The sequence below is a fragment of the Oculina patagonica genome, chromosome 1, assembly GCF_052425735.1.
Source record: "Oculina patagonica isolate OP01 chromosome 1, crgOcupat, whole genome shotgun sequence".
NCBI lineage: Eukaryota > Metazoa > Cnidaria > Anthozoa > Scleractinia > Oculinidae > Oculina > Oculina patagonica.
The window spans coordinates 200,870-228,262 of NC_135758.1; the positions used below are offsets into that span (position 1 = coordinate 200,870).

General features: G+C 40.8%; 1 protein-coding gene and 1 pseudogene across 5 annotated transcripts in view; both read left to right on the forward strand.

The window, feature by feature from the left end:
- Positions 1-3,588, forward strand: part of LOC144651498 (sodium channel protein 1 brain-like) — a 34,193-nt pseudogene extending 30,605 nt beyond the window's left edge. Inside the window, exon 26 of the transcript XR_013570326.1 lies at positions 2,010-3,588. The product of XR_013570326.1 is annotated as a sodium channel protein 1 brain-like (transcript). The remainder of the gene's footprint in view (positions 1-2,009) is intronic.
- A 3,202-nt stretch (positions 3,589-6,790) lies between these two features.
- LOC144651812 (follistatin-A-like) lies at positions 6,791-26,916 on the forward strand. 4 transcript variants are annotated; one of them, XM_078511843.1, is made up of 7 exons: positions 6,791-7,148; positions 13,556-13,669; positions 21,394-21,615; positions 23,251-23,463; positions 24,098-24,325; positions 24,822-25,079; positions 25,556-26,916. In XM_078511843.1, exons 2-7 carry the CDS (start codon positions 13,588-13,590, stop codon positions 25,798-25,800), a joined length of 1,248 nt encoding a protein of 415 aa, XP_078367969.1. In that variant the 5' UTR covers positions 6,791-7,148; positions 13,556-13,587; the 3' UTR covers positions 25,801-26,916. The 4 variants fall into 4 exon arrangements, with proteins under 4 accessions (XP_078367969.1, XP_078367953.1, XP_078367962.1 ...); XM_078511827.1 differs by lacking the exon at positions 6,791-7,148 and having other exon boundaries at positions 13,242-13,669; XM_078511836.1 differs by lacking the exon at positions 6,791-7,148 and having other exon boundaries at positions 13,246-13,669; positions 24,825-25,079.
- The last annotated feature ends 477 nt before the right edge of the window (positions 26,917-27,393 follow it).

Below are 27,393 nucleotides of genomic sequence, written 5' to 3' on the forward strand. Positions count from 1 at the left end.
GTATTAGATGAGAACGATAACATGTACAAACTTTTAAATATAGCCTTTTTGCCTACAAAAATATCTCAGGTTTGCGTGACGGGTGACGGAGAACACAGCTTCCAGCTTTGACCCCTCACACTACATTGCAAACTTAAAGTTTTCTCTTAGAAATATTGCCAAGATCTAGTGCAAAGACCCTTTGTAATGAGTAAAGAGCGTTTAGAAGATGAACAAGAAGGCACGCGAACTGATTTAGGCCCTCGTCTCCAGTTTTCGCGCAAAAACTGTCTTTCCCTCCCTTCCTCCTCGCCTGCGCGGAAAAAATGGCTTCTCCTGTATTCGCATTGTATTTTGCATCGATCGTTTTAAATAGTGGATTGTATTTATCAGACGTTTGCTTCACTGTCTCCATTCCCTCCCTGCCACTGAAAATAACAATACTGGCTAGCTCACACTTTTCTGAAGTGACCCATGCGTAACTCCTGTTTTATGTGCAGCTCTAAATACACAGAAGGCCATAAAACCTCTAATGTAAATTAATTTTGTTTTATTTGTTTTAATTTACCATAAAAAATCCAAACCATGAGATAAGAGCTCATTTCATCCATTCGGATCCCTCGAAAAAAAATGTAGACACATTTTTATATAGAGCAATGACGGGACAATATTTCACCAACTTAGACTCTGGAACTTTTCCGAACATAGTTTAATCACACGGCAATATAATAGTTTGCGTAGTTTGGCGCCACTAAGTCTCTTGATATTATAGCTTGCTTAGTGATTTACGAGTAGAAACTTCTGTTCTTTAATTCATGGAGCTTGCCCTCTGTCCGCTGCTGTATTGTAGATTAATGTGACTAAGTTTAGCGCACGGCATGTTTCGTTACTTTTGCTTGTTATTTCACGTTAACTCTACTGAACAATGATCAGTGTTTTGAAATGTTTGGAAATATCCATGAACTTTCCTTTCAACGCTCGGCGGCAAACTAACGAAGCGAGGCAAGCGGCGAATGTTCGGAGAATCTGTAAGGTTCTTGATGTGACCGCTTACCGCCTCAGTTTAAGCGCCATTAACCTCCCCCTCTCCGCCTCTTCCCCGCCCCTCTCTCATGAGCTCCCACCCCTTTCCCAAGAGGGTAAAACAATAATAATAATAATAATAATAATAATAATAATAATAATAATAATAATAATAATAACAATAATAATAATAATAATAATAAACACAAATTAACTCCTACACAGGAAACTATTATAATCTTCATGCGGTTAGCTGATTTAAGCTTTGAAATTAGCCTCTTTTTTCTTGTCATTAAGTCTCGGAAAGAAAATATGCCTGATAGAGCCATAAAGCACCTAAGCCGTAGACACACTGTATGAAAGCGTAGCTAAAGTAGAAAATTGAAGAACGAACAAATTATTTTATTCTCTCGAGCGTGGAGAGTTACGAAAACGAGTTTTTACTTCGTTACAAGTTCAAACAGTCCCCTAGACACAAGTCCGAATACTCCTAACTGAAGTCTATACATTTCTTTTAATGTTAGTTTTGAGTATTTGCTGGTTTATCAATACAATGTATACGCATAGTTGATGATTTTCTTTATTTGACTCTGTTTAACACTGAAGGGTAACACATAACAGTCTTGAGAATGACAAACCTGTGGCCCTCGGATATAAATATAGAATTGTTGGTTTTCGTAGAAAAAAAAAAAAGGAGAAAACAAAAAAAAAAACCCCCGGAGAAAGAAAAAAAAAAAAAAAAAAACCCCACCCATATCCCCCCCGGTTTTTTCCCCCTTTTTGGGGGGGCGCCCGCCCCTACCCCCCCCCCCCCGGAAATGAGAGTTTTCTGCTCATTTTTTGGTCCTAATATTCCAGGCATTTGTAGTTCACGCTTCCCAAAATAACGAGAGAACACTGCCTTTTGGTTATGACAAGGGGAGTGGCCGCGGAGTTAAACTCGGTACTACGGTGAAGAATATTAAATTTTGTAAATTAAAATATTTATTTTCCTGTTTTCTTTGTAGGAATCATCCTGGAGTATTTGGACTACAGGTTCATTGTCACTCCAAGTTTATTCCGTGTGGCTCGAGTGTTCAGAATTGGTAGACTGTTACGCTTCTACAAAGGCGCTCGTGGGATCCGCCGGCTTCTGTTCGCACTAGTTATCTCTCTCCCGGCGCTGTTCAACATAGGAGCGTTGTTATTTCTTGTCATGTTCATTTACGCGATTATAGGAATGTCATCGTTTGGTTATGTTAAGAAGACTGGTGCACTAGACGATGTGGTGAATTTTGAGACATTTGGCAATAGCATGTTGCTCCTCTTTAGACTTTCTACTTCAGCAGGCTGGAATGATGTGCTTGAACCACTGTTAATACAACCGCCTGACTGCGACGAGAATTATTTAGGACAGCCATACGGCAACTGTGGGATTCCCTGGCTGGCAATACTTTACTTTATCACGTTCATACTCTCGACTTTTCTGATTATCATCAACATGTACATAGCCATTATTTTGGAGAATCTAAGCCAAGCGCACCAACAAGATGAAGTGGGGATCACAGACGATGACTTGGAAATGTTTTACGCGCACTGGGAACGTTACGATCCTGATGCAACTCAATATATTCTTTACTCGCAGTTGTCAGACTTTGTTGACGGGCTAGAACAGCCACTGAGAATTCCTCACCCCAACAAATTTGCGTGTATCCATTTGAACATTCCTATCAAACAAGGGGATAGAATTCATTGTTTTGATGTGATGCAAGCTTTAGTGCGCAAGGTTATAGGAGACGTTGAGGAGGAAGACAGCTCTGTAGCATTTGCTCTAATGAAGTCCCGTATGGAACATCATTTTGTAAGCGCGTTCCCAAAGCGCGCAAGATCTCAAACGGAGAGCACAACATTGAAAAGAATTCAGGAAATCCGTGCTGCTACCATTATTCAACGATCTTACAGACAATACCGTTTCCAATTGGAATTGCGGCGGTTTAGGCTGCAAAGGAGTCAACAGTTTAACGAGCAAGGACAAAGTTCGTCTTCATTAAGAGAGGATGGCCCATCAGGGAGCGTCCAGGTTATGGTGCAAGAAAGAGAACCCAGACATGAGCCTCGGAACACGATTGTTACCATCGCGGAGAACAGCTTGGCGTGATAAAATGTTCTTAAACAAATTATTTACGTTTGTAGTTTATAAGAGTCAGCAATAAACCAACATTCAGAACGTTTCATTTCTTTCCAAATTTTACCATCTATTATAACTCACCAAGCAATTGAACTTGACGGCTGATAAAAAATTCTGACAAAACTGGTGTGAAAACGTAGCCCTGCTCAACCACAAATATCTGAAATTCAGTTTAACTTCTTTTCGTTCTTTCGCTGATATCAACTTGATATTTGCAAAAAGATATGAATTTTTAATAAATCGCCCTAGATTACAAATTCCTTTTAAAATGGAACGTGTTTAAATAAAGGAATAGTACTATTTTTTGAAATGGATCGATTGACGGCCTTCCAACGATAGAATTTTTATAAAGACACTGTGTGTGTGCGTACATCACAATTTGTGAATAAAAACATTGTTGTTAAAATTCCTTATGTTTTCTGTGTTCTCGGGTCTTACGCGAATTGAGACAGTTCCCAGTCAAAGCCTGGTTCTCATATGATCGCCCCCGATCGTTTCTATCGCCTCTGTCGCTTCAAAAAGGTTTTCTTGCGATCGGGACGATTATACGAGAACATTACACGACGTGCGCTAACGTCTGCGGCGATTGGGGCGATCACGATCGCTTGGATCGCCCGTGTTCTATCCTTCTAGCTTCTTTTTCCCTTTTTCGCCGTAAAACTGCAATAACTGAGAAGATAGGAGGCCACGAGTTTGGCTCTTTCATTGAAGGCTGCAATTGTGTTGGTTCCAGGGCTAAAATTATTGTTTTCGCTCATACCAGGCGATCGGCAAGGCCTGAATTTCAGACGTCCCTCTCTGAGCAGAGAGGGACTTCTGAAATTTAGGCTAGCGATTGGGACGATCATAGAGAACCCCCGATCGCTTCCAATCGCCTACGATCGTCTCAGTATTTGCAAACGATCAATGTGATAGAAACGATCGGGGCGATCATATGTGATGGTGCATTTTGAATGGTTAAATTTCGTCCTTTATAACCCGTGCTGTCTTAATTCCTCACGGACGGGACAAGTTGAAATAAACGGCATGCAGTGCGCAGAGGCGATGACGTTTCCCAAAGGGGTCACTTATTTTAGGACGTATACTAAAAAGTAGCTAGCTACACTATGTGATGATGTTCAACAAAAGTGTGACACCAATCATACCCGGAGGCCGCCGTCAAGCCTAGTTAGACTACGTCTTCCACGATAACACCATTTCTCTTACTTTGTATCAGTCCCTCAGTCCTGCAGCATCTCTCATGACTCACGCGAGCGACGGCGAGGGAAAAGAAGTGGACACCGCCCACGCCTAGGGCTTGACTGACGTCATCGCCTAAAAATTGGCCAAGTTTTTCGAAGTTTGTCGCGGTTTGTAATCCATCTTAATCTTCCACAGTCGGAACCGTCCTTGTTTATTTTCGGTTTGCTATTATTTCTTTGCTGTTTTTCTACCTAATAGAATTCTTATTTTGAGGTTTTCTTCAAATTAAACGTTATTTTTGTACATCAGAAAAATGACTTAAAATATCGTGACATGACCCCGCTAATCACCGTTAGCCTGTCCGTTTTGGTTTACTGTTTCCTCTCCACGATGTTTTACTTGCTAAAAGGATTATTTTGAGACTTTATTTAATTTTGAGGTTATTTTCTATGTAGCATGATAAATATAACAAATAGCCACTTATTGACTGTTATGGTTAGATCGGAAGGGAAAATATTTGGTTGTTGAAGGAACACCGACACTGCCGGTATTTAGACCATAACATCGAGTCAAATATTTTCCCGTACGGCCCTTGGGCTCAGTCATTAATAAGATATAAGTGCGTAAGAGAATTACTTTCCTTGACATGCCCGCCGCATCTTAATTCCACGGAAACTTATGCCACTTATAATAATTGCGTAAGACGGCGCGCAAACGACATGCACTTGGGTTATCAACTGTACTTACTGACCGGAAGACTGTAGGAAGTCAGTATGATTTGCGGTACTCAGTAAAACGATTTCTTAAGAGTTTTAATGCTCGAGCTTTCATACTCCAAATTTCACTCGAACTGCGGTTGTCTGCTTCATATCTGGCCTGCGACGGAACTCAACGAGTGAGCTATTCAGGCCGCCATGAGAGAAGAGTACGGGGAAGAGAAGTAGAGTACGGGAACTCGTAGATCCTGTTATCCACGTGAGTCTTCCTATCGCTTTCAGTTCTCCATACCCTTCCCCTCATTCCCCCGTCCTTTTCATTCCCCTTCCCCCCTCCGCTCATTTCCAGCTGTACCCCTCATTCCCCGTCTCATTCATTCCCCTAGTATCCCCTTTAGGTCCCCGTCCCCTTCATTCCTCTATCCCCAATTATTCCGCGTCCTTCCACTCCTTTATCTTCTTCAGATCCACATCCCCTTCATTCCCCTGCCGTCCCCGCTGTCCCCTCCGTTCTCCCTGTCCCCCGCATTACACTGTGCCATTCTTCTTTTCCGTCCCCTTCTATTCACCCGGCTTTATGGCGACTAGCGTCCGAGTCACTTGAAAATGCAACGCAACCAAAATAGGTCAGCCTTCCACAAATATTTATGGAAGAAAGCTAAGGCTGCCTAAAGTTTCTTCCATAAATATTTCATCGGCGATGACATTAATATGCTATTTTAAACAAGTTTTGCGTTGTTTAGATCATACGACTTCCATTTATAACCACCCAATCGGAACGTTCCAGTTAAGTCTTTTTTTAACTTGTGTTTATTTAGTATTGGGTTTATCCAGTGTGGGAGGCGGCTTTTTTGTCCATTACACTAATTTATTTACTTTAAGAGCTAATAAAAAGAGAATGCGTATGTAGCATGCTAAATGTTGCCTGTTAATTCCCGTTTTACGGACCCTTGAAGAGCGGAAAAACATATTGGGCCATCAAATTGTTATTCTGCCGCGTGCATTCTTTGGGGCGTTGTAATCAGTCAAACTTGGAAAGTGTAAAGGCCATAATTCATTTATAACGAAGCAGGACATTGTCTCGATATTCTCCTATCTTTTAGAATGGCCACTTTATCGATAACGTTTTGAATTTCTTTCTTGCGTGTCATCGACGCTGGGGACGTGCTCAAAAGACAATGAAAAATACAATACAAACTGTGTCGCGATTTATAGATAACGGAATTTTTGCGTACGATTGTCTCGGAGCCAAGTTCTTTAAAAAAACTTTGTTTCTTTAAGGAAAAAAGAATACCGTTTGTTCTAGAACAGTGAATTTAGCCATGATTCATTCCTTACCTCAAAATGTTTCAGAAGAATAAAGGTTTGTGTCCTCCGCGCTATACATGTGCATGGGGGAGTGTATAGCAGGAAGATTGTCGGTGATAAGGCGACCTTCAAACCACCTGATACGGACATGACACCGTGCGAAATAAGATAAATTACCTTAATACATGCTTATTTGTTCAGTTCGTAAAATAAGAGCCATACACTACAAAACACTGTTTGCTTTCGATGCTAGATGATAAATGGCTACTGAGTTATTTACTTTCGACAATCCAATGCCGTAACTCGCCCCTTTCAACAAAGCTGACCCCGCACAAACCTGGTGGCCTCGCCCGTTAAAATCACACTCCACAACTGCAGAACAACAGAAAATTCCAAATTCTTTAATGCGCGAAAAAGCGTTAAAAAAGCATCTAAAATGAAGCAGAAATAGATTGACTTTATGCAGGGCGGTTGAGCGGTCCCTTTTTACGCTTTGATGGGTCGGTGAGTGAGAGCACCACTCGACACGACATGAAAATGATGTCGGCAGTTTCAGACATAAAACGACGTTAATTGCCTCCGTTGTTTTGTACTCTCTCAGACAGAGCTATTTGAAGTATGCTTTCTGACGTCAATTTTAATACCAAGTAAAAAGCCAAGCAGAATACTTGTACGAGTCAGTCCTCGAGAAGTTAGTAAGAACACGCAGAGAACTCTATCGCTTAATACGTTCCAGCGAAGCAGAGTGCAGAAATCCCAAGTCAGTTTTACTGGTAAGTGAAGCGTTGATATTTTAGTCAACTTCAAGCGATGCCACAAAGAAAGCACTTGCTTTTAAACGTTTATTCAATTGTGTACGGTACGCCAAATTTGTAACCGTGTGAAATACAGAAGAGATTCACTGTCTGGGTTAGACTGTGTAGGTATTTTTGGCATCACATTGCAAACGTAAGTTCATTGGAAGCTAATGAAGTCGTCATGTTTTCTTAGATTGTAACAACAAAATCACATTTTTGCTTCAACGCCACGGCTAGTGTTTGACATTTCACTTAACCAGTCAATTTGATGGTTTCACGTCGATGTGTTACATTTTAATTCGCGGGTGATTTCAGAACTGAATTAGTTTCACAAAGTTGTCTTATTCGTTCTTTTTATCTGCTGTCGACAAAAGATTCCTCGTTTACATACGAACAAGTCTTGGTCAACCTGAAAACATCAAACTACAAACAGAACTTTTCTGTGCGAGAATAAAAACATCTGCGAAAGGTTCGGTAAAGAATAGACATAAATGTATTCTTTTGTGTATCGAAACAATGGAAGCTAATGTTGGCCGCTAGTTTGTTATTTGTTTTTCTTTCTTCTGTTGATTCACTTCACAGTTCGTCGGCAGAATTTTGCAATATTTGCCATGAGGCTTAGACTTTATCAAAGGTGTAGAACACATTTAAATAGATTTATACACAATTGTTTTTTGTCAGATGTCGTCTTGGCCTGTTCACGAGTCATTGCACGGTTCAACACTTGTGACACACTGTGAGAACTGGGCCTTTATCAGAACACAATTTTAATATGTTTACCAAGCGTATTACCTAAGAACCACAACATATTTTGTAAGAGAGACCCCTTATATTGACGAGAATTCGGTCGTTTTCATCCGTGCAATCAAACATCTGCTGAAAAAAGCTCGGGATTTTAAGAAAAAAAGCTTGTTTTCTGGAGTTTTCGTTAATCTTGGGCCAAAAATAGTTAACTTAAGGCCGTATGGAATAAGTAAAACGAACATGTCAGGCATTCACTTAAGCCTCAACTCGATACCAATGTATTTTGGAACTGCAATAGACTAATTTATCAGTGTTAAATGCTGACTGACCGTTCCTGTAATTAAGTCCATTACGCGTTTGGATGAAGGTCAAAAACAACAAAAAATTAAACAAATAAAGACATTCAGTCTGTGAGACTCGTCAAATGCCTGACAATATTCTGGAAATTACTGACAAAGGGACCCGGAACAATACCTACACCATGGCGCTTTACAACAGCATCAACAAAACACAGCGAATCAGGCCATGTCACAGGTTCATCCGGTATAGACTTATTGACGACTCTGTGATTCGGAAAGATGGCTGGACGAGAAGAAAACAGATTTTCACAGCATGGAATAAAGCAAATTGCATATTCTAAATCTGTTGAGAGCAACTTCAGTTAATCTCGCGAAGACTTTTATTCTCAAGTTGCATTGAAATAAATCTGTAGAGACAAGACCCTAATATGAAGCTATTAGGCTAATCTAGAAAACATAAGAGCTCCTCAAAAGATAAAGTTGGAGAATAACATAGTTGTCTAAACGGTGATTGTCTTCAGTAGTAAAACTGTTCTCTTCCTGAATCAACTCACCACCACCCAGACAAAACTCACACGGCTAACTCATTACTAAAACAAATTGTACATGACCTGTTACAAGTTTGAGGTAATTTAAACATCATTTACATTCTATCAGGCTTGGGTCAGTGTATACGATAACATAGCTCTGTAAAACGATCATAGAGTATACATATACCGACATATCGGCCCAGATAAGCGGTCCGCACATTAATTTATGGACTTTCACTCCTAAAAACACCAAACAAACAAAAAAGAGAGCGCTGAATGGCTGAACAGGTTTACATGAGAAAAAATTTAAAATTTAATTGTTGTGTTGTTGTGCGTTTCGTAAGTGGCCTGTGGCGTGCATGGTAACGAGGTCTTAAAATACCCGGATGCAGAGAGAACAAAATGGCCGCTACCGATCAGATCACGTCTGCAGACTTATTGTAGACATTTCTGACCCATTTCTTGGCTCATATTTCCAAAGCGTATGCCGCAGAGCATCTGATTCTGTTAATTGCCTTAGGCAATTGAGAACATCAAAATTACGATTCAATTTCAGGTGTATTCGCTATCAAACAGAACACAAATGAATGGCTAACATAAAAGAGGGTCACCAATATTCTTTTGGTTTTCACCTTGTTTTGCACGTGTTGATTTCTGAAAATATTTAAGTGTTCTAGTTATAATACGTCCTTGTTTTCAGCACTGTGGTTAGGTTTTAATTAGGACATTGCATCCTTACCTTTTTGGCCATGTTCGATCTCGACGGACAGCGATTTTAATTTTAACTGGGTTTTGGATTGATAAGTCATCTAACAGACATAGCAACACTGACCAACACTGCGATCTAGAAATCAAACTTTCTGCAGCTTTTTAATACGCCTTTTGTTTCCTTGAATTGCGTCAGCAACAGATTAGAGGATGTGAGATTTGTTTATTATTTTACCATTACACTAAAAGCGCGAGTTGTCTATGAGCGGATCGATAGGCAATGAGGCGCAGCCGAGTTGACTATCGCTTCCCATCGCTTATAGAAAACGAGGGCGAGTAGTCTAATTGTTTTGGTGTAAACTCTAAAGAATTGCAGTCCAAAACTTACAATTTTATGCACTCTTAAGCCAAAAATCAAGAAAAATTAACCCTTAAAAAGAGCAACGCGCGTGCGAACGTGTTTTATTTAACAATTAGACGGCAAGTTTGAGGTTTCTATCGGCTGTCAACAAAAACCGAGAGCTCTCCGTCTAACTGTTTTAGCATAACCCAGCGGCTGATCTGTTAAACACAGAATATCGCTAGAAGTGATATATTGAAGGTTTTGTTTTATAAAATTCAGCAAAAAAACTGAGCGCGCGCACCTTGCATGCCGAGCCGCTAATTAACAATTAGCGGCGAGCTCGAGGTTTCTGATCGAATGATAGTTGGGGAGGGACGAAGCCCCAAGTCAACTATCAAAAGCCGGTAGAACCGAGAGCGAGCCGTCTTATTGTGTATGCATAACCCACTGACCGATCTTTTTAACTCAGAATATCGCTAGAATTGATTTATTGAAGGTTTCGATTGATAAAATTAAGCGAAAACTAAGCACGCGCCTCCGAGAGCCATCTACCGATCATATGATGGCACCTGTGTAGCCAATCTGATTGCGCGTTTGCCAATAGACGGCCGCGGCCGCTGGGTTATGCTATAAACAGCGATTAGAAAACAATAAACAAATAAAATTTGCGGATTTTCAATAGAAGACGGCTGAGTTTCTATACTAAATGAAATTATCCATCACCTCGGTTCTTATGTTTGCGTGTACGTGAAAGAATTTTGGCTATCATTCGTGACTCGTAAAAGGCCCAACACATTTTTACGTTGTTGCAAAGGGGTATAGACCGCTAAGTAACGTCATTCGTGACCTTAAGAGCTTACTGCTAAGTACTATCTACCTTGTGTATCACGTACACGGATTTCTATAGGCACAAAGAGCCATATCAGAAGAGAAGTATAACTGTACTTACATCGGGGTTACTTTAGGACCCTTTAGCGTCAAGTATACTGAAGAAAAACACATTATGGGCCGACGTCATGTGAGCGAAACGGCAAAACGTGTGTGCGTGTGTGATGGTCTTCTCCCAAAATAAATTCCATGGCCACTCTGTCTCAATTTGAAACGTGTTTTGGCTAGATCTATAAGCTAGAGAAAGTTCTGCCTCTAAGACCCAGGTGTACTCAAAATGAGGTTGGGGGGGGGGGGGGGGACGACGATAATCTTTTGACCTTTCGCGGCTTTATACGCTTTCAAAAGGGATGGGGACACCCCCCGGGCCACGTCCCAAGAGTAGCCACTGATAATGACATCTTTTAGATTAGATACTTCAGTCAAATGCTGACTGATAACATCGCTTGTCTGGCCCTCATGCCGCGGGCTAGGTCAGAATTACTACCACTTTGTTGTTCCGTGTTATGATATTATTCGTCAAAAGATGTAAATTAATTACAACAAAGCTTCAAAAAAGTTTCTTGATGGTGAAATATGCTGAGCTGTCAGTAAAATCTAACTAACCCGTCTATCCTCGCTCTCTCTCGTATCGCCTAATACTTAGCCGACGAGGCCGTCAGCCGAGGGGTTAAAATCAGACGATATTGAGCAAAATAATGGTTTTATTTTTCAACAAGTTGTCAACGAAAAATATTTTGGTGGAGTGCTCAATTTTTTTTATATACGGGGAGGCTTCAATTCCTACCCTTTTATACGTCATTTTTGATAGGAAAGGTAACCCTTTGGTATATACTTTCAATAGAACTGAAATGGTAACCCTTTCACATACCTACAGGAGGAAAACTGCTTTGTTTCGTCTCTAAATGTTTCACTTGTATATTCTTAGATAAACCAACCATTTGGTGAGTCTCTTCATTTGAAACGCCCCTTTAAATACCTGAAACAGTTTCCCCTACCCTGTTCTATACTCCAGAAATCCCTACCCACAAAAATTACACTTAATAGACTGATTAAATTAACTGCGTAGCTAACATAGTTTGTAACCAGCGGCTACTTATTAATTTGTTAGCAAGCAATCCTATACATATATCAGTAGTCTGTGGGTCATGTAGTCACAAATGAGATCAGGCTACGAAGTTTGAGAATATTCTTCATAACATCAATGCGGTATCAAAGAACATTACTTACATTCTCAGACTGTTTAATGTAATCATTGTCATTTGTAAATATGCCTTTGGGCTGTTGTTTCAGAAAAATAGAGAGAGAAAACTTTCAAGCTATGATTCAGACTATTTCTGCACTATAGAGGCATTTTGCGCTGTAATGCCGCATGTATGTATTGGCCGGATGTTATATTGTTCGTTCCATTTTGTCTTTGTACTTTGCGCGCTATAGCTAAGAACAGTGAACATAAAAAAATATATCCGTTACAGCTGCAGCATTGTATAAGTGTATCGTCTTGAGTAACAGTTCATTATCCCGCTTTATTCGAAGTTTGAATGTCCTGTCTTTGCCAAGTTGCAGGAAATTCAGAATTCACTGTGATACAGCGTCAAAAAAATGCCACTGCCAGTTCAGTCAATAAAACTGTTAAGTACTGCCGAAAGATCAAACAAATCGCGGATCACAAGAACTTTTGAACTATTGCGGTATCACGGAAATCCAATCAATCTTACATTGCCAAACACGTTGAAATCCACGGGTAATACGACTGTTCTTCCTGAAGACCACTGGTACAGTCTTAACCTGAATGGAACTTATGTCATCGAAGATTAACATGAATCCAAATTGTCGCCCAAACACTGTATGAACTGGCCGCTGGGTCAGCTACTGTACCGTGTACATTTCTTCACATCTGTTACGTATTTTCATGTTTTTATGATCTTGTTTTTGACGAAAGAGCCACCCTCGATCCGTCATTGATTCATCCGTCATCTTTTCAAAAGTACGCACTTTTCCTTAACATACTGAGTTTACAAAGCCTTTTAAAAAGTTTTAAAGTTAAGCATGCTACCATATTGTGGTAGAACGGTCGAAACGAAAACCATCACGTGACCAAAATATGTAATTCTGATTATGTTCAGTGCGGTCTCTGGGCCCTGTAAGCTTCAAAAAATATTTCAGCAATCCGCAATTTTGACCTGGTTGTAAATGACTTTCAATATTGCCGGCCGGCATTCGTGTGATTGGAAATCATTGAAAGCAATTTCCATACATTCTTTTATATTAATAACGACAATTGAAAGAGAAGTTACGTAATAGAATAATTGATGACAGCATCAGAAATCGTTTGGAATCAATAACTGCCGAAAATCTAATTACACGGAAACATGCTGTCTGTAACAGTTTTAAAATTCCGCATTGAAGCGGTAGAATTGTCAATGTAGCGCGCGACCACTCGAATTGAAACAAAAAGAAAACGCCAACGGAACGAGATTGTATGGTAAAGTTTCACGTCTGCGACAGATCGATTTTTGACATTACTAGTCTTTATTCACAGAAGGTCCATATACAGGCAAGATTTCACGGGCACTGATTTAATCAACACATTTCATACCTTAAGGCACTTTGGACCTGTGTATTCTTTTGCCATTACAAGTTTTCGCTCCATCAGAAACCAAATTCTTGAAATTGGATGTTCTTCCATTGAAATCCCTTCAGTCCTTCAAATATTCAGTTTTTTTCTTTTCAAAATCAACTTTAAACAGTTAGTTCACGAATCTCTGTAAAGACGACAACAGTTTACGACTAGATTTTGACGTGGTTGCAATTATTTGCACTGGTATGTTAGTATTTGTCCACTAATGTTATGCACTTTTTACATTGCAGCAAGACGACTGAAGCCAGCGCGTCAAATAAACATGCTTTCGATGTCTTTGGGAATGTTCGGTCCCGTCACCTTTGTAGTGATTTACGCCTCGTTAATTTGGCCCTCGATGGAAGGTAGGAAACTTGAACTGTATCTATATGTATCTTTCTTATATAAATTGTCAGTTGAGTAGCTGATTAATGACATTTAAACGGCAGATGGAAATGTGATGGAACCTTAATGATTCGCCTTCGGGATTTAAGGTTAAACCACACGTTAAGCCGAGTTAAAGTTACTTAAATGACCATATGGTTCTTGGTTTGTCTACTTGCAAGCTACTGGAAGTCGCGAAAAAACTGATTAATGAGGTTAAATTGGAAATAGCGCAACTAAGCCGAGGAAGCGGTATCCTCAGTCGAATAGGAAATCGGAAGGAATCATAGACATCGGCCCCAGGGGAGACGCTCTGGTGTGATTCCCCCTGGGAACCATTTCCAACTCTTCTATGGATGCACGCACATTTCGACACATTGAGTGAAAATCAGCACATCTTTTCTTAAAATTCAAAAGTATACCCCAAAAGAAAAAGTAATTTCCTTATAATATCAATAAAATGCGCGATAAATCTTCTAACGGCAAAGCAGGTAAAAAGCTACTTGCGCACCCACCCTGTAGATTTCGAGAGAACCTACGTGTTGCAGAAATTCAACTTCCTTCCGCCTTCGTAGTAAATATATATGCAACGCAGGCTTGAGCTCCAACATGGGAATGTTTTATGTTGAAGCAGATGTAGTTGTCACTTTTATGTCTCATTGATGTGATGGTAATTTTACAATATGCACAAAAAAGAAAGTACATTGAACGAACGCTCATATGTTATTTACTGCCGAAAACAAGCAAGCAAGGAAATACTTAAGCATAAGCGCACATCAGATGTATAAAATACAAGTTAGTTTGCAGATATCCATTTTATTTGGCCGGCAGATTTTAGGAAAATCTATAAAACGGAAAGATCGAAAGAAGGAAGAAAGAGTGTGGTGAGGGTCAGTAGGCCTGCTTGCTCGCAAGGCTCGATTCCCAGTTGCTATTCAGTAGGGGCAGAAGGAGGGCCCATTAAGGTTTATTAAAAGAAAGATCGGATGCAGTAGGTTCGACCTCCTTTGCCTCAGTCTTGTCTCAGTCACTTGTTAAAACCGCGATACAAGCGGAACGTGACGTGTTAACAGGTATTTGAGGGAATCGGAAGCAATTCAAACCAGCGATGGAGTGTGAAAAGCCACAATACGTGCGTGATTCCCCAAGAAACTGGCCTCCTTTTGCGAAATGATTTCTAATGGGCGGGATACTTGGCGATACTTCAAACATGCGATATAAATCAAATGACCTTTATGGGTTTAAATTGACTTACTGCGTTGGATTGTAGAGCTTGACTAAGCTTAACTAAGTATCGAGTGGTAATACGCTCACGTACTTGGCAAATATAACAGAAATCAAAGTGTTAACAAAGCCGGGAACCACCAAGTACATCATCCGGGCCGAACTCGTTACCAGTTTCCGGAGACACCATCTTGGCTTTTTCAAGGCACTTTGGACAGCAAAAAATCAGAATGTTTTTCTTTCCACTAAATTACATTTGCCGTTTCGATATAGGGGCATTTAGATCTATGTATTTCAGCAAAATTGATTTTTACTTTAAAAGCACTTAAGGCATAACACGCAATCGAGTCCAGGATGCAACGTTTTTGTCCAATGTTGTGAGCAATTTCCACTGTAGCTGATTCATTTTATTCATCGTAGATCAGTACTTATCGTATCAAATCTTTGTTTTACATAATCTATGGCTAACTCGAGTGCCTTTTTAGCATGCGATAAATTGTACATTTTATTTCTGAGCTGGCTTCGGTTTTAATCAAGTAAGCGGGAGCGCTAATTCGCTAATCGTTTTCAGCTAGCAAAACTACTAATAGAACTCTCTTTATATTATTTATATTATGATAGCTATAATTTTTTTCTCCGGTAAACACACGGAATGAGCCGCGAGGATTATGTCGAGAACATTCTATCACCCATGTCCGTCTGTCTCCAGCGCCGTTAAAAAACATAGACAAAATGGAACATGGCGTTAAGCTTTAATTCGCAGTGTGACACTTGGGCGCCCTGTCGAGGTGCCTTTTCCTTGACCCGAACACACATGCCCCTGTACGGATCTCGTTTCATTAATGTTTACGACACCTTGAGTGCTAAATCACTAAGTTTTGTAAAAGTTTGCTTTTTGAACAGAAAACGTAATCTCTCGTAATTTCAGACATTCTTATGTCTGAGAGTGAATAACCTTGCTTTAATTATCGACCACAAAAAGCCTCAATACTATTAATCAATTCACTAATCTGTTCCTGATTTACAGACAGTCAAGGGCACTGCTTTGGGTACCACTCTGTATCTCGCCGAGTTTTTAACCCTTATTTATTATTATATAAGGATTATTTACACGATTTTGACCTTGCTAATCCGTAATACACATACACTTGACATTTCAGCAACGGGAGAGAGAACCCACTACAAAGGCAAGCGACAACACTGCAAATCGGGCGTTTTACTCAACAAAGTTTTATATGGGGAGGCTCCAACCGAGGTCCAAAACCTTACTGTTTTATATACCATTTTTGACGGAAAATGTAACTCTTTTATATATATATATATTTTCCATGGAAAATAGTTCCTCTTTCTCATACCTACATGGGAGGCGCAGTGGCTTAATGATTAGTGAGCTCCGGATCGAACGGTCCGGGTTCTAACCTTGGCCGGAGTCTTTGTGTTGTGCATGTTTTTGGGCAAGACACTTAACATTCACAGTGCCTCTCTCCACCCAGGTGTATAAATAGGTACCCGCGAATTTGATGCTGGAGGTAACCCTGCGAGTGACTAGCATCCCATCCAGGGGGAGATGAAATACTCATTCTGAACTCCTAGTCGCTTCACGTTACTAAAAACGGGATAAGCTCCAGCCTGATGGGCCACTGGCTCGTACACAGACTTCACCTTTTACCTTCTCTAACTTCAGTACAAATACTGTATCCCTTTTCTACTTTTTACTTGCGTAACCCCTTAAAATACTCAGACAGGAGCCCATCAACTCAGATGAATCAATCATTAAGGGCGTCCGTTCGAGATCGTTTGAAAGACCCTTAAAGACTCCCGGTATATTCCAATATTAGGGGCACCCCCTCCCCCCGGGGGGGGGGGCACCGTAAACGGGATTTAATTTCTGCTGAATCGTAGATCTTGATATTTTTGCCTAATTTATTGGTACAAATACTGAGGTGTATTTGAAGTTTACCGTTTTGGGCCATGTATCGGTGGTAAATAATAAATCTACCGTGACTCCAACTACTAAGCGAGAAAAAAGATGTTGTTAAAACTTTAGCTATAGCGCCACGGCTGTCGCTAAATGGACCAATCAGACGGGTCTATTACTAAACGAAGTAGACATTCATGCTGCTAAATTGACATGAATATTATCTCCTAGGCAATATCGATTTCAAACATTGTCATTTTGCGTGTTTTCGTTGGAGACCTCTATGCCTTGTCTCCGACGCATAAGATCAGGTCCATCTCTTGTATTTACTGTGTCGCGAGATTTGTGAACACGAACACAAGTGGCTCAAGCAGCGTCCCGTAGGTTGTGACGTGACTTGCCCCTGCCGGGCTCGACGCTGTTGGAATCGGAAGTGGTGATCATTTCCGAATTCCCAGTAATTTCCTGTCTGCTTGTCAGATCAAGCGCACCTGGACAGCTATAAAAATTCGAAATCCCCGTAAGCGGTTCATTACTTGTAGTTCGACCGATTTGAAATCTGCTCGGGCGGTTCTGGGCTTTTTTTTTTAAAGTGATCAACGATGGAACTTAAATCTGCACAGGTGTTCACTTGCCTTGCGGCCCTGCTGTTCATTTGCATCTATGTAGCAAACGGTATGTGTGTATCCTTCGTTACTTTTTTCGTAGGTGTAGTGGATGCGTTTGTGTGTGTGTTTAACTTTGTCGTGGCCTTTCGCGAGTTGCTTTACTTTGTACTCTTTGCTTAGTGTCACATTAAGATCCTGTGCATTTCTTTTTCAAAACTTTGTGCAGATTTTGCGTGTCCACCTCGCAATGATTGAAAACAAAAATCGCTCTTATTTCGATACCACTGATGACGAAGAAAACCTTGACCGGACGAAAGAACTTGCTAATCGATTTCTGGGTAAAAGCGGCTTGGCTAATTTAAGACCATAAGTTCTATTGTTATTCATCCGGTAGGCGCGTTCACAACTTTCTCTCGAATGATAAGTGAATTTTGTTGAAGATGTTTATGTCTGCTCTGTAGTTGTGTTGATAGTAAAAGTCACGAGAGCTTTTACCTTGACTAGAGCTGTTCAGTAGTCTTCCGAAGCGTTCAGGTTATTTTAGTGATTGTGACGGGCAAAAGCCTGGGCGCCAGGGACTTTTCTCGTTCGTGGACGTACAAGAGAAAGGAAATTAGAAAACCACAAAACATTGATGACATTGATTGACATTGAAAGCCTTGTAACGTTATATTCCCACCTGCCGGGCGAGCCCACGTGATCGCGGTTATTAGATCAAAGTTCGTCTGCAACAGTATTAAAATCACATAAAATCGCCAGCGACAGACTGAAGAGGCCTGTAATAGAGTAAGCGCTCACTAGAATACCCGCAGCAAGTCCTAGAAAACAGCGGCTTTAAAACGTTATATGTTCCGGTTTACCGGGGGTACTCCCTTACATAAGCTATATAGGTATGGTTTTCGAGCCTTTTTGGTTTGAAATAGGATATGGTTTGTGCACTGTCAGCAATTAGGAATATTTTTTGCAAGAAACTATTTTTTCCTCCCTCTAGAAGTGCGATTGAAGGCATCAGGTCTGAAATAGGGTAGGGAAAATTGTAAATTCTCGTCTGAAATATGGCAGGAGTTTCAGGCCCGGCCGCACATCCCTATCGGACAGTATGACCAACTCGCTCGTTTAGTTCAATAGATTATCTGATCTCCACGTCGTTTGAAACCAACCCCTTCCAAGTTCTCTGATGAGAGTGTTTGCATTTCCTTTAAAAACGGGCTGCTTCAGTTTGCTGCGATTATGAAAGTTTCATTTCCGCTCACAGAGAAGTTGTTTAACACTTAAACCGCGACTGATATGTTTGTCAAAGCGCACTTGAGAGCCCAAGAAAACTTTGCGTGCGTTTTATCACAAAGTATTAAGACCGGACAAATGTATCTTCATTCAATGCTATGACCATTACTGATTAATTTAAAATTGTTTTGTCGGCGTAAAACAACAGAAAAGAAAAGGTCAGAGGACGATTTCACGGGCTACAGAAAACCTCATTGTAAATCGATTTTTTTATGCTTCACACAAAGGTTCCCTGTGGAGGAGGCAAATGTTATTGAAAAAGGATCCAGACCCTAGCAAGCACATGGCGTGAGTTTCTTGAACGAAGACTAAACACTTAATGAAATCGTGACGCTCTTCCTGAGGCAATGGGCGTGGCATCGTGAAACGTGGGATTTTTCATGAACCGTTTGACGCGGGGCAGCGCAACGTAAAGGGACAGTGTGTTTAGTGAGACAAATAGGCTGTTCTCAGCCTCTCTTTTTCTCAACGTTCTCAAGTCAGTACGCGAAAAGAATCACGAGCGAAGCGTGTGAAGCGAGCATGGAAAGCGATGAAGCGGGGGAGGGGGGGGGGGGGGTGAAACATTCGAGAGATGGATTTGCGGACCTCTCGATAGAGGCACAAAGTGTCTACAGTGAGTTGGGATTGTTACAAGAAAATTTTCTCGCGCTTTTTATAAACTGAAACATCCGCATGACACCTAAAAAGTATTCTTTAATATGTCACACAAAAACGTTAAATAAAAAATAAGATCTTCCTGAAGTATTTGAGTAGCTCAGAATGTAACTGGCGAATACACAAAACATGTCAGTTTTGGTTGCATGGCAGGTTTTAAGCATTCAGTGCCCGTCCTCGACGTGTTCCTCCTACTTTGCGTTTAGCAGAAACTTACATGATCGTTCAGTTCTTAAAATATTTTCAAAATATCGTAAGGTGGCGGATAAATTTCACAGCGAAATTGTGACTAAATTAACTGCTCTGATTTAGACTTCTTACTTCACGAGTTGTTGTTGATTACGGTTTGGTATTTACATATAACTTAACTTAAAAACACATACAAACGTCGAACATGCCTGCTGTTTGTTTTCGTTAAGGAAAAAGCAATCAGTAGCTGAGTTGATAGAAGAATATATCAAGTTATATTTTGTCTACAATACAAATGTCAGATGGCGCTAGGGGGTAAAGAAATGAACAAGGTTAACAGCAACTCCCCTGCTAAAAATCAAATACTGTTTTGCAAGGTCTCCTGTGTGTTTCCTCGCTTCTCGAACCTTGATCCTTGTTTGTTCACGCGTGCTAAAGCACTTGAAGCTTGAAAAATTGTTACATGTGTATCTCAAATCGATCTTATAAGTAATTATTAGTACAAGAACATAGTATGCAATATACTTTATGTTGTTTGTGACCGCTACTCCAGTTAACAAATCTGCGTAGCCGAGAAAAAATATCTTGGTGTAGGACAGAACATTCAAGAAAAAAAGGAGCCGTTTTGTAAAGGGTATGGACAGTCAGAATGGAGTAGAAAAAGTACAGAACCTTTTCCACGACGTTATATATCTCAATTTTATGGATACTGATTTTTTTTTGTGGTGCGAAGAAATCTCTGGAAGATATCGATTTCCTGATTTCTTGTTGGGTGGAAAATTGATCTTTTTATCGTTTTGGCACAGTGATTAACCTCTTGATCTGTTGAAACAATATTAAATTAAGATGTAAATATATCTTGGTTATAAACTTGGCCTTCCTTAGCGCCAACTGCAATGGTAAACTGATAGATGTGAACACTGCGCTTCGCGTTACTAAAAGGACTGGTGTTTGCTTTCGGAGTCGGTGGGGAGCTGGGCTACTCCCGCCCCAGTTTAGCTCAGTTTCCTCGCCGTCACAATCCTGCACTGCTGGCGCTTGTGTGTGACCCAACCACAGGCGGAGAACTGGCGGGCAAAATACCGCCAGCTATCCAGGCTGTCAGTATACCATCTCGTTAACGAGTGGACTACATTTGCCATGAACTACACTCTTTTCTCTTTTAGTAGAAACTCAGCCATGTTCTTTTTGAAATCTACGGATCTGATTGGTTCTCTTAACGTTTTCTTTTCGCTGATAGAACACGATCGCGCGTGCTTTGCTCTTTGAATGGACTTTTGGTTAAAAGTACATAAAATTGTAAGTTTTGGACTGCAATCGATCAGAGTTTCTACTAGACTACTCTCCCTTGTTTTCTACGAGAAGTAGTCTAACGTCATAAAATGTTCAAAACTCCAGTGGAACCTAGAGCCGCTAGGCGAGTGGTTTCACTGCAAAGTTTGAGAAAAGTTTTGTACGAGAGTGTAGTCCATCGGAAAATGTGGTCGACTTGTTTATAGTAAAATTTACAGATGAATTACATGGAAAATAAGTGTGAAATCGCGTACGCGTGCAGCTCATAAGATTGCATTTTTGCACTTTTAGCCGACGAATGTTCCAGTTGACAGTTCACAACTCGCTGGATTCTGTTGTTTGAAAAGTTGCGACAATTTCTTAAATCTTTGTGAAATTTGCCTTACGTTACGTCACAGCAGGTGACGTAATTTTCACGGTCTATACTCTTATCGACTATAACCTTTTATAAAGAGCACGCGAGAATACTCTCAGTTATTGTATAATACGTTTTGTCTCTGCGCTAATCCTTGACAATAAAATTGATTTGCAGGTGCCAAGGTTTGTTTCATTAATCGGTCATCTTCTGGCACTCAGTGTAAACACATGAGCCCTGAGTACTCATCAAGCAGCACCGCGGATTGCTGTCAGTCGCCATTAAACAAAAACGGAAACTTACATTACGCCATTGTGAGCAATGACAAACCAATCCCATTACTTCTTCTTTTTATTCAAGCGAGGACCTGTTTACCGTGTCCAGGCACTCCACCCATCGGTAAGTTTAACTCAATGCAGTATTTTTCTTTGCAATTCCTAAACATCGATAAACATGACCAAACATTTTTTGTCTCCGGGCAAAAAATGTAATTTCTGTAATACCGCATGGCTTGCTATCCAGGGGGAATATAAATACTCCTAGTCAAACCGGGATAAGCTCCTGCCTATGCGTCACTACGTCAAATGCAGACCTGACCTTTTACCACAGGTAGCCCAAGCTCCTAAAGGAGCCGTCAACATATAGACTACATATGACATTGCGTAATAATGTTGTTATAAGGGTTTGTATGGGAATATAACGATGGTAAAAAATAATTCAAAATAAAGGGAAAATATCCGATAAAATCGACTTACTTATCCTCTTCTATGTAAATCTTGAGTTTCTATGCCGTTTGGGGGCGTTTTGAAGCGATTCCAGTGGATTTTAGGTAGAGGGAGAACCAGCGAACCTAAAACCCACGGGATCATGAATCGCTTCAAAACGCCCCCAAACGGCATAGAAATACAAGATTTACATAGAAGAGGATAGGTAAGTCGATTTTATCGGATATTTTCCCTTTATTTTGAATTATTTTTTACGATCGTTATATTCTCATACAAACCCTTATAACAACATATAGTCTATATGTTGACGGCTCCTTTAGGAGCTTGGGCTACCTGTGCTTTTACTGAAGGGGTTTTAAGGAAGGAGATCAGGGGCCAGAGAAAATCCGGTTGGTGCGACCGTTGAAATGGTAGCGACCGAGCCGACCAACCGGAGGACGACCCACGCCACCCCACGACGCGCCAAGGCGCAAAAGCTGAAAGAGGAGAAACACGCAAGAGGGGGCCCCGCGCAGGACGCGAACAGAACAGGCAGAGGCGCCCACCACGACCGAGGACGGCAGGAGCGAGCGAATGAACACGAACACCACGTGGAACGAGAGTCAGCACCCAAAGTGGACCAGGAACACCGCGGAGCCGACCGCGCGAGGGGGGGGGGCGCGGAGTGGAGCGGGAGCCCGGGCCCCGACCACCGGACGGGGCTAATGGTAAGCACCCCTAGTTCTATTCAATTAGAGGAATTTTAAGAAATCGTACTTGTGGACTTATCGATGCAAAGGAATCAAACCTTCATTGAGCCTAGCCACTTCAAGGGAATTTTGTTGAATAAATCTCTTCCCACCTCACTTTAGATACGCTGGGAAGCGTGGATTTGTATTTTGTTTTTCCATACAGTTGTCTGTAAATATCTCCGTCCTCCTCTACCGTGCTAATTAAGGCCTGGCTAAACTAGGAAACATTGTTCGTGGTCATGTTTCCTAGGTGGTTAAATTAGCGGAAAGCAAGGAAAATGTTTTGACTTTTGATGCCCGAGTGGCTAAAATAGGAAACAATGTTCTGGGAACAAACTGTCACGCATGCGCATAAACTAGTTAACATTGCTTCCAGGGTGACCAACCTGGGCAACATATGTTTCGGAAGCAAAAATGTTTTTGACTTGAGGCAGAAACATTTTTTGTTTCCGTGGAGCAAAATTTGTTTCCGCGACATATGTTTCCCGCGTGGCTAAACTGGGAAACATTTGCGTCCGCAACAATGTTTCCTAGTTTAGCCAGGCCTTTAATGTCATTTACTGGCAAAATTTTTACAGGCGTAACAACCACAAACCCGTGCGACAACAAGGACGCATGTCCCAGTGGGACCATCTGTAAGGTGAAGCCAAATGGAAAGGTGAAATGCGCATCACTCCAGCCAGTGTGTGGAACGGATGGAAACACCTACAAAAATGAGCACGAACTTCGAAAGAAAGCCCTCCGTGATTCACGGTCTGACATTGAAGTGGCGTATGATGGCACCTGTCAAAGTAAGTTGGTACTGATGTCTATATGTGCCCCTAACCTGCGATCAGGCGGGGTTTTTTTGCGGCGAAAAAAAGAACACCTGATCGCAGATTATATGTGTCCCCTCGCTTCCTTTTGAGGTTTTTAATATTGAATTCGAAAAAGGAAACAACACCATTTGAATGTTACACGCTATTGATTGATCGATAAGCTTGAAAGTTAGGACCACCTTGCACAGCATACTAGATAGCACCAAATGAAAGTACTGCTCAATAGCTTTCATTTGATTGGTCACACACTAGGGTCTCATCCACAGAGCCGCATAATAAACAGCCCCACATAAGAGTGCTATTCAATAGCTTCCATCCATTTGAATGGCCACACACTAAGGAATGATCTTGTACAGAATGATGACCAGTGGCACCAATGAAAGTACTGCTGAATACTTTTAGAAAGAATGGAACGGTCATACACTAGATTTCTAGGGTTACAGATCATATCGGCCGACTCGGTGCAGGTTGTCCGTGTTACGTTTGTGTAGAGACTAGCCCCATAAGTCGCGCCCTGTAATTGCCTTTTAGATGCTTTTTGAGATCAAGAAAGAGACATAACCACTCATGTCGGTCTGATGGTTGCTTATTTATCGCTTTCTTGCAGCCGGATGCGACAATGTGGTTTGCCGTAAAAATGGCACCTGTATAGTTGATCAGTACAACCGCGCCTTTTGCGTTCAATACTGCAACGTTCACTGTTCTGGACTCTTAAAGATGATTGGGCCATTATGTGGCGCAGATGGTGTTGAGTATAAAAACATTTGCCATCTCAGAATGGCGACCTGTAAACAAGGAAAGGCTATTGGTATGGCGTACAAAGGAAAATGCATTGGTGAGTAACAGCTTCCTTGAGAAACATTACGATTTAAAGGTCGGCACACGAGGGTCATGTTGTAGGAGACAAGCCGCAGGGACATGTGGCAACCAAAACATCACATGCTGTTCACCCGAGGGCACGTGTAGCAGCGACAAAATCACGTGCTGTTCACACGAGGGGAGAGGACATGTCGCAGCAACAAAATCACAAACATGTACACACAAGCAAACAATGTAGCATGGACATGTCGCTGGAGCAAAATTTTGCAGGGATGCGATCCCCTCGTGTGAATAGTACATCATTTTGTCACTACTACATGTAAGTGCCACATGTCCTCTCGTTAAAGATGGCAAACCACGAAAGGAAATGCTACAGGGATAGATAACAGGAACAAAATCTCACCCTGTACACATACAAGAAGTAAAGTTCTCATTTCTTTGTTTATTATTTATTACTACATTTCGTGTTCCTTGCGTGATGTATAATAGCCAGGTTTTTTTCTTATTTCAAGCAGCAAATGCTTCGTGCGACAATATCAATTGTGGAAACAAACTGTGTGTCGAGGATGCTTCTGGGAGACCCCGGTGTGTCACGTGCTCATGTGTCGGATCCGACTCAAGTGATGGTGCGCATGGGTGTCCAGAACAGTTCCATCCTATGATAATGTGTGGCTCTGATGGCAAGACTTACATGAACTACAGCAGTTTGCGAAAGAAAATGTGCACAACCAAGGCTTTTATTGACGTGGACCACCTTGGACCTTGTGCAGGTAACAGACACCATAGACCATAGTGTATTGGTTGCATTATGTTGGCGGTATAAAACGTGCTTTGTCGGTTTTAGAGTAAGGTTGTCACGTAGAGTATGGAAAATTTTACATTAACCTGTGAACAGGGTCTCAGCCTGGAAATTAATGGAAAGGGGAAGGGGTAGGAGAGAGGAGGAGATAGGGGTCCTTTTTACAGGTTAATCAGTTACGCTTTTAAAAAGTCGAATATAGGCAAGACTACAGTGAAAACCTAGTAGTAAGGAGTGCTGGATCTTTTGTATATAGAACTGGATCAGTAAAAATCTTGAGATGCTAAGTAAAACACGGTACCTGACCCCAACGGCCAGTGTTTCATTTGAAAGGCTTCTCTCCTGTTCCACATGCACGCACAGCTTGTAAGGCTTCTCTCCGTCCTTGTGTATCGCTCAACAAATTTTTTCATCATATTTAATAGCTTATTACCTTTGAATTACTAGATGACCCGCTGCCACAGAAGGAAGAAGACGTGCCGTGTTCTAAAATTGTAGATCCCGACAAATTGGACTCGGACGACATAGGCAAGTACTACATCAGTCTGAAACATTTTGTGAACATTTTAAGGAAAGAGTTTGGGCTGAATATCACATCACCCAAGTACAAAAGACTCAAACCTGAAAACAGAATAGTGTTAATGAGTAAACTTATAAAGGCATTGAAGAAGAACTGGCGCAAGATAAAATAATGGCCATAAGGCCATGATTTTGATTATTTTCTTTTACACCCGATGCTCGGTGAATTGCAGTTCGTTGAACTAACTGATCCATGCCTGGTAACGAGGGTAATTTGTGTTTAACCTACAAACTGACAATGTACGAAAAGTTTGAGTTAAAAACGTTATGATGAGAGAGAGAAAGTAATAATTTCGATCCAGCCAGGATAAATATGCGATCAATAACTAATCGTAATTAATTTACTGGTTTAAATGGTTTCAGTACTGGAACGCTGGGCGGAAGAGATAGGGGAGGGGGCTGCCACATAAAAGTGACGGGGATGATCTTAACAAAATTTAATAAGAACCCCTAAAAGGTACCAGAACCTCGTTTGGTGGACGTGGTTCGAAGTTATTTCCACCCCAAAGTGGCACCAATTCTAAATAAAACATGAACTGATAGTTTTAAAATGGCGATAAAGATTGCTTCAATTACATTTTTCTCTTAGAATTAAACACTCAAAGCGTTATGAACTCCTCAAAGGTACGATGATCATCGCCTTCACTTTTAAATGCAACAGTCCTCTACTCATCACATGCTTTTAGGTCTGTCATGCTTGATTGATTCCAGATACTGAACCAGTTAGCATGCGCTATGTAATTTATAGCTTATATTATATCGTCGGTGTTTTATTCTATTTATAGTCAAAAGTGGCCAAAATGTACAAATTTATCATTCGACTCCAAAACTGTTGGCTTCCAGGAGATTACGTTACGGTTTGGTCTTCAGTGTTCGTTAGGTTTCTCGTTTGTAGTCCGTCCCAGTCTTCCTTGATCGCCCCCCAGTCTGTGTTACTCTTGCTCCTTTTCGGGTTTTATCGTGGCCTTTTTAAAAGTGTTCTTCTAGCTTAGAACTAAACATTTTGCGGACGTTTTCTTCGATCTGAAGAAAATGATGTACATTGAAACAATGACTTAAGATAGCGCTCTTTTGGACGTATGTATAAGTTAGTGACTCAATCGGAAACTGTTCTATCGAATCTCATAACGGTACAACCACAATAGGAATATCTTAAGTAAAAAGCTTGCTGTAAATCGATGAGGTCTTTTCTTTCTCAAGAAATAAACTTGCAGAATAGAACCATTTATTATATAAACATCAGTGAAATACCAGGAATTTTGGTTTTTTTTTTTTTTTTATTTATTGTAATTTTACTCATGCTGGTTACTTTGAAAGAGTATTCAGTACGTACATTGCCCCAAGCAGCAACAAACTTTTCATGTTGGACATAAGGGAGAGAGGGGTACCCTGTTGGTAACGTTTTAATAAGCAGTTTGTTGCAAAGATTATCTTGTCAAGCTGCTGCGGCCTTTTATTACAGTAATTCAATGAAATTAGTTAACCATCTTGTAGCCGGGGAACGGTGTTTTCCATATAAAGGCAAAATAGGTGCATAATTATTATAACGTGGTTAGTGTGCTACCTCACTTGCTGGCATTGAAAACCTTAACGCTAGTATGAGTGTAATCGCCCATTTGCTTAAATGGGTCACTCTAGGAACTTTAGATTTTACTGAAAAACTGGAGAAGCGTTCTCTTGTGATAGTCGACACTCTATTTAAATAA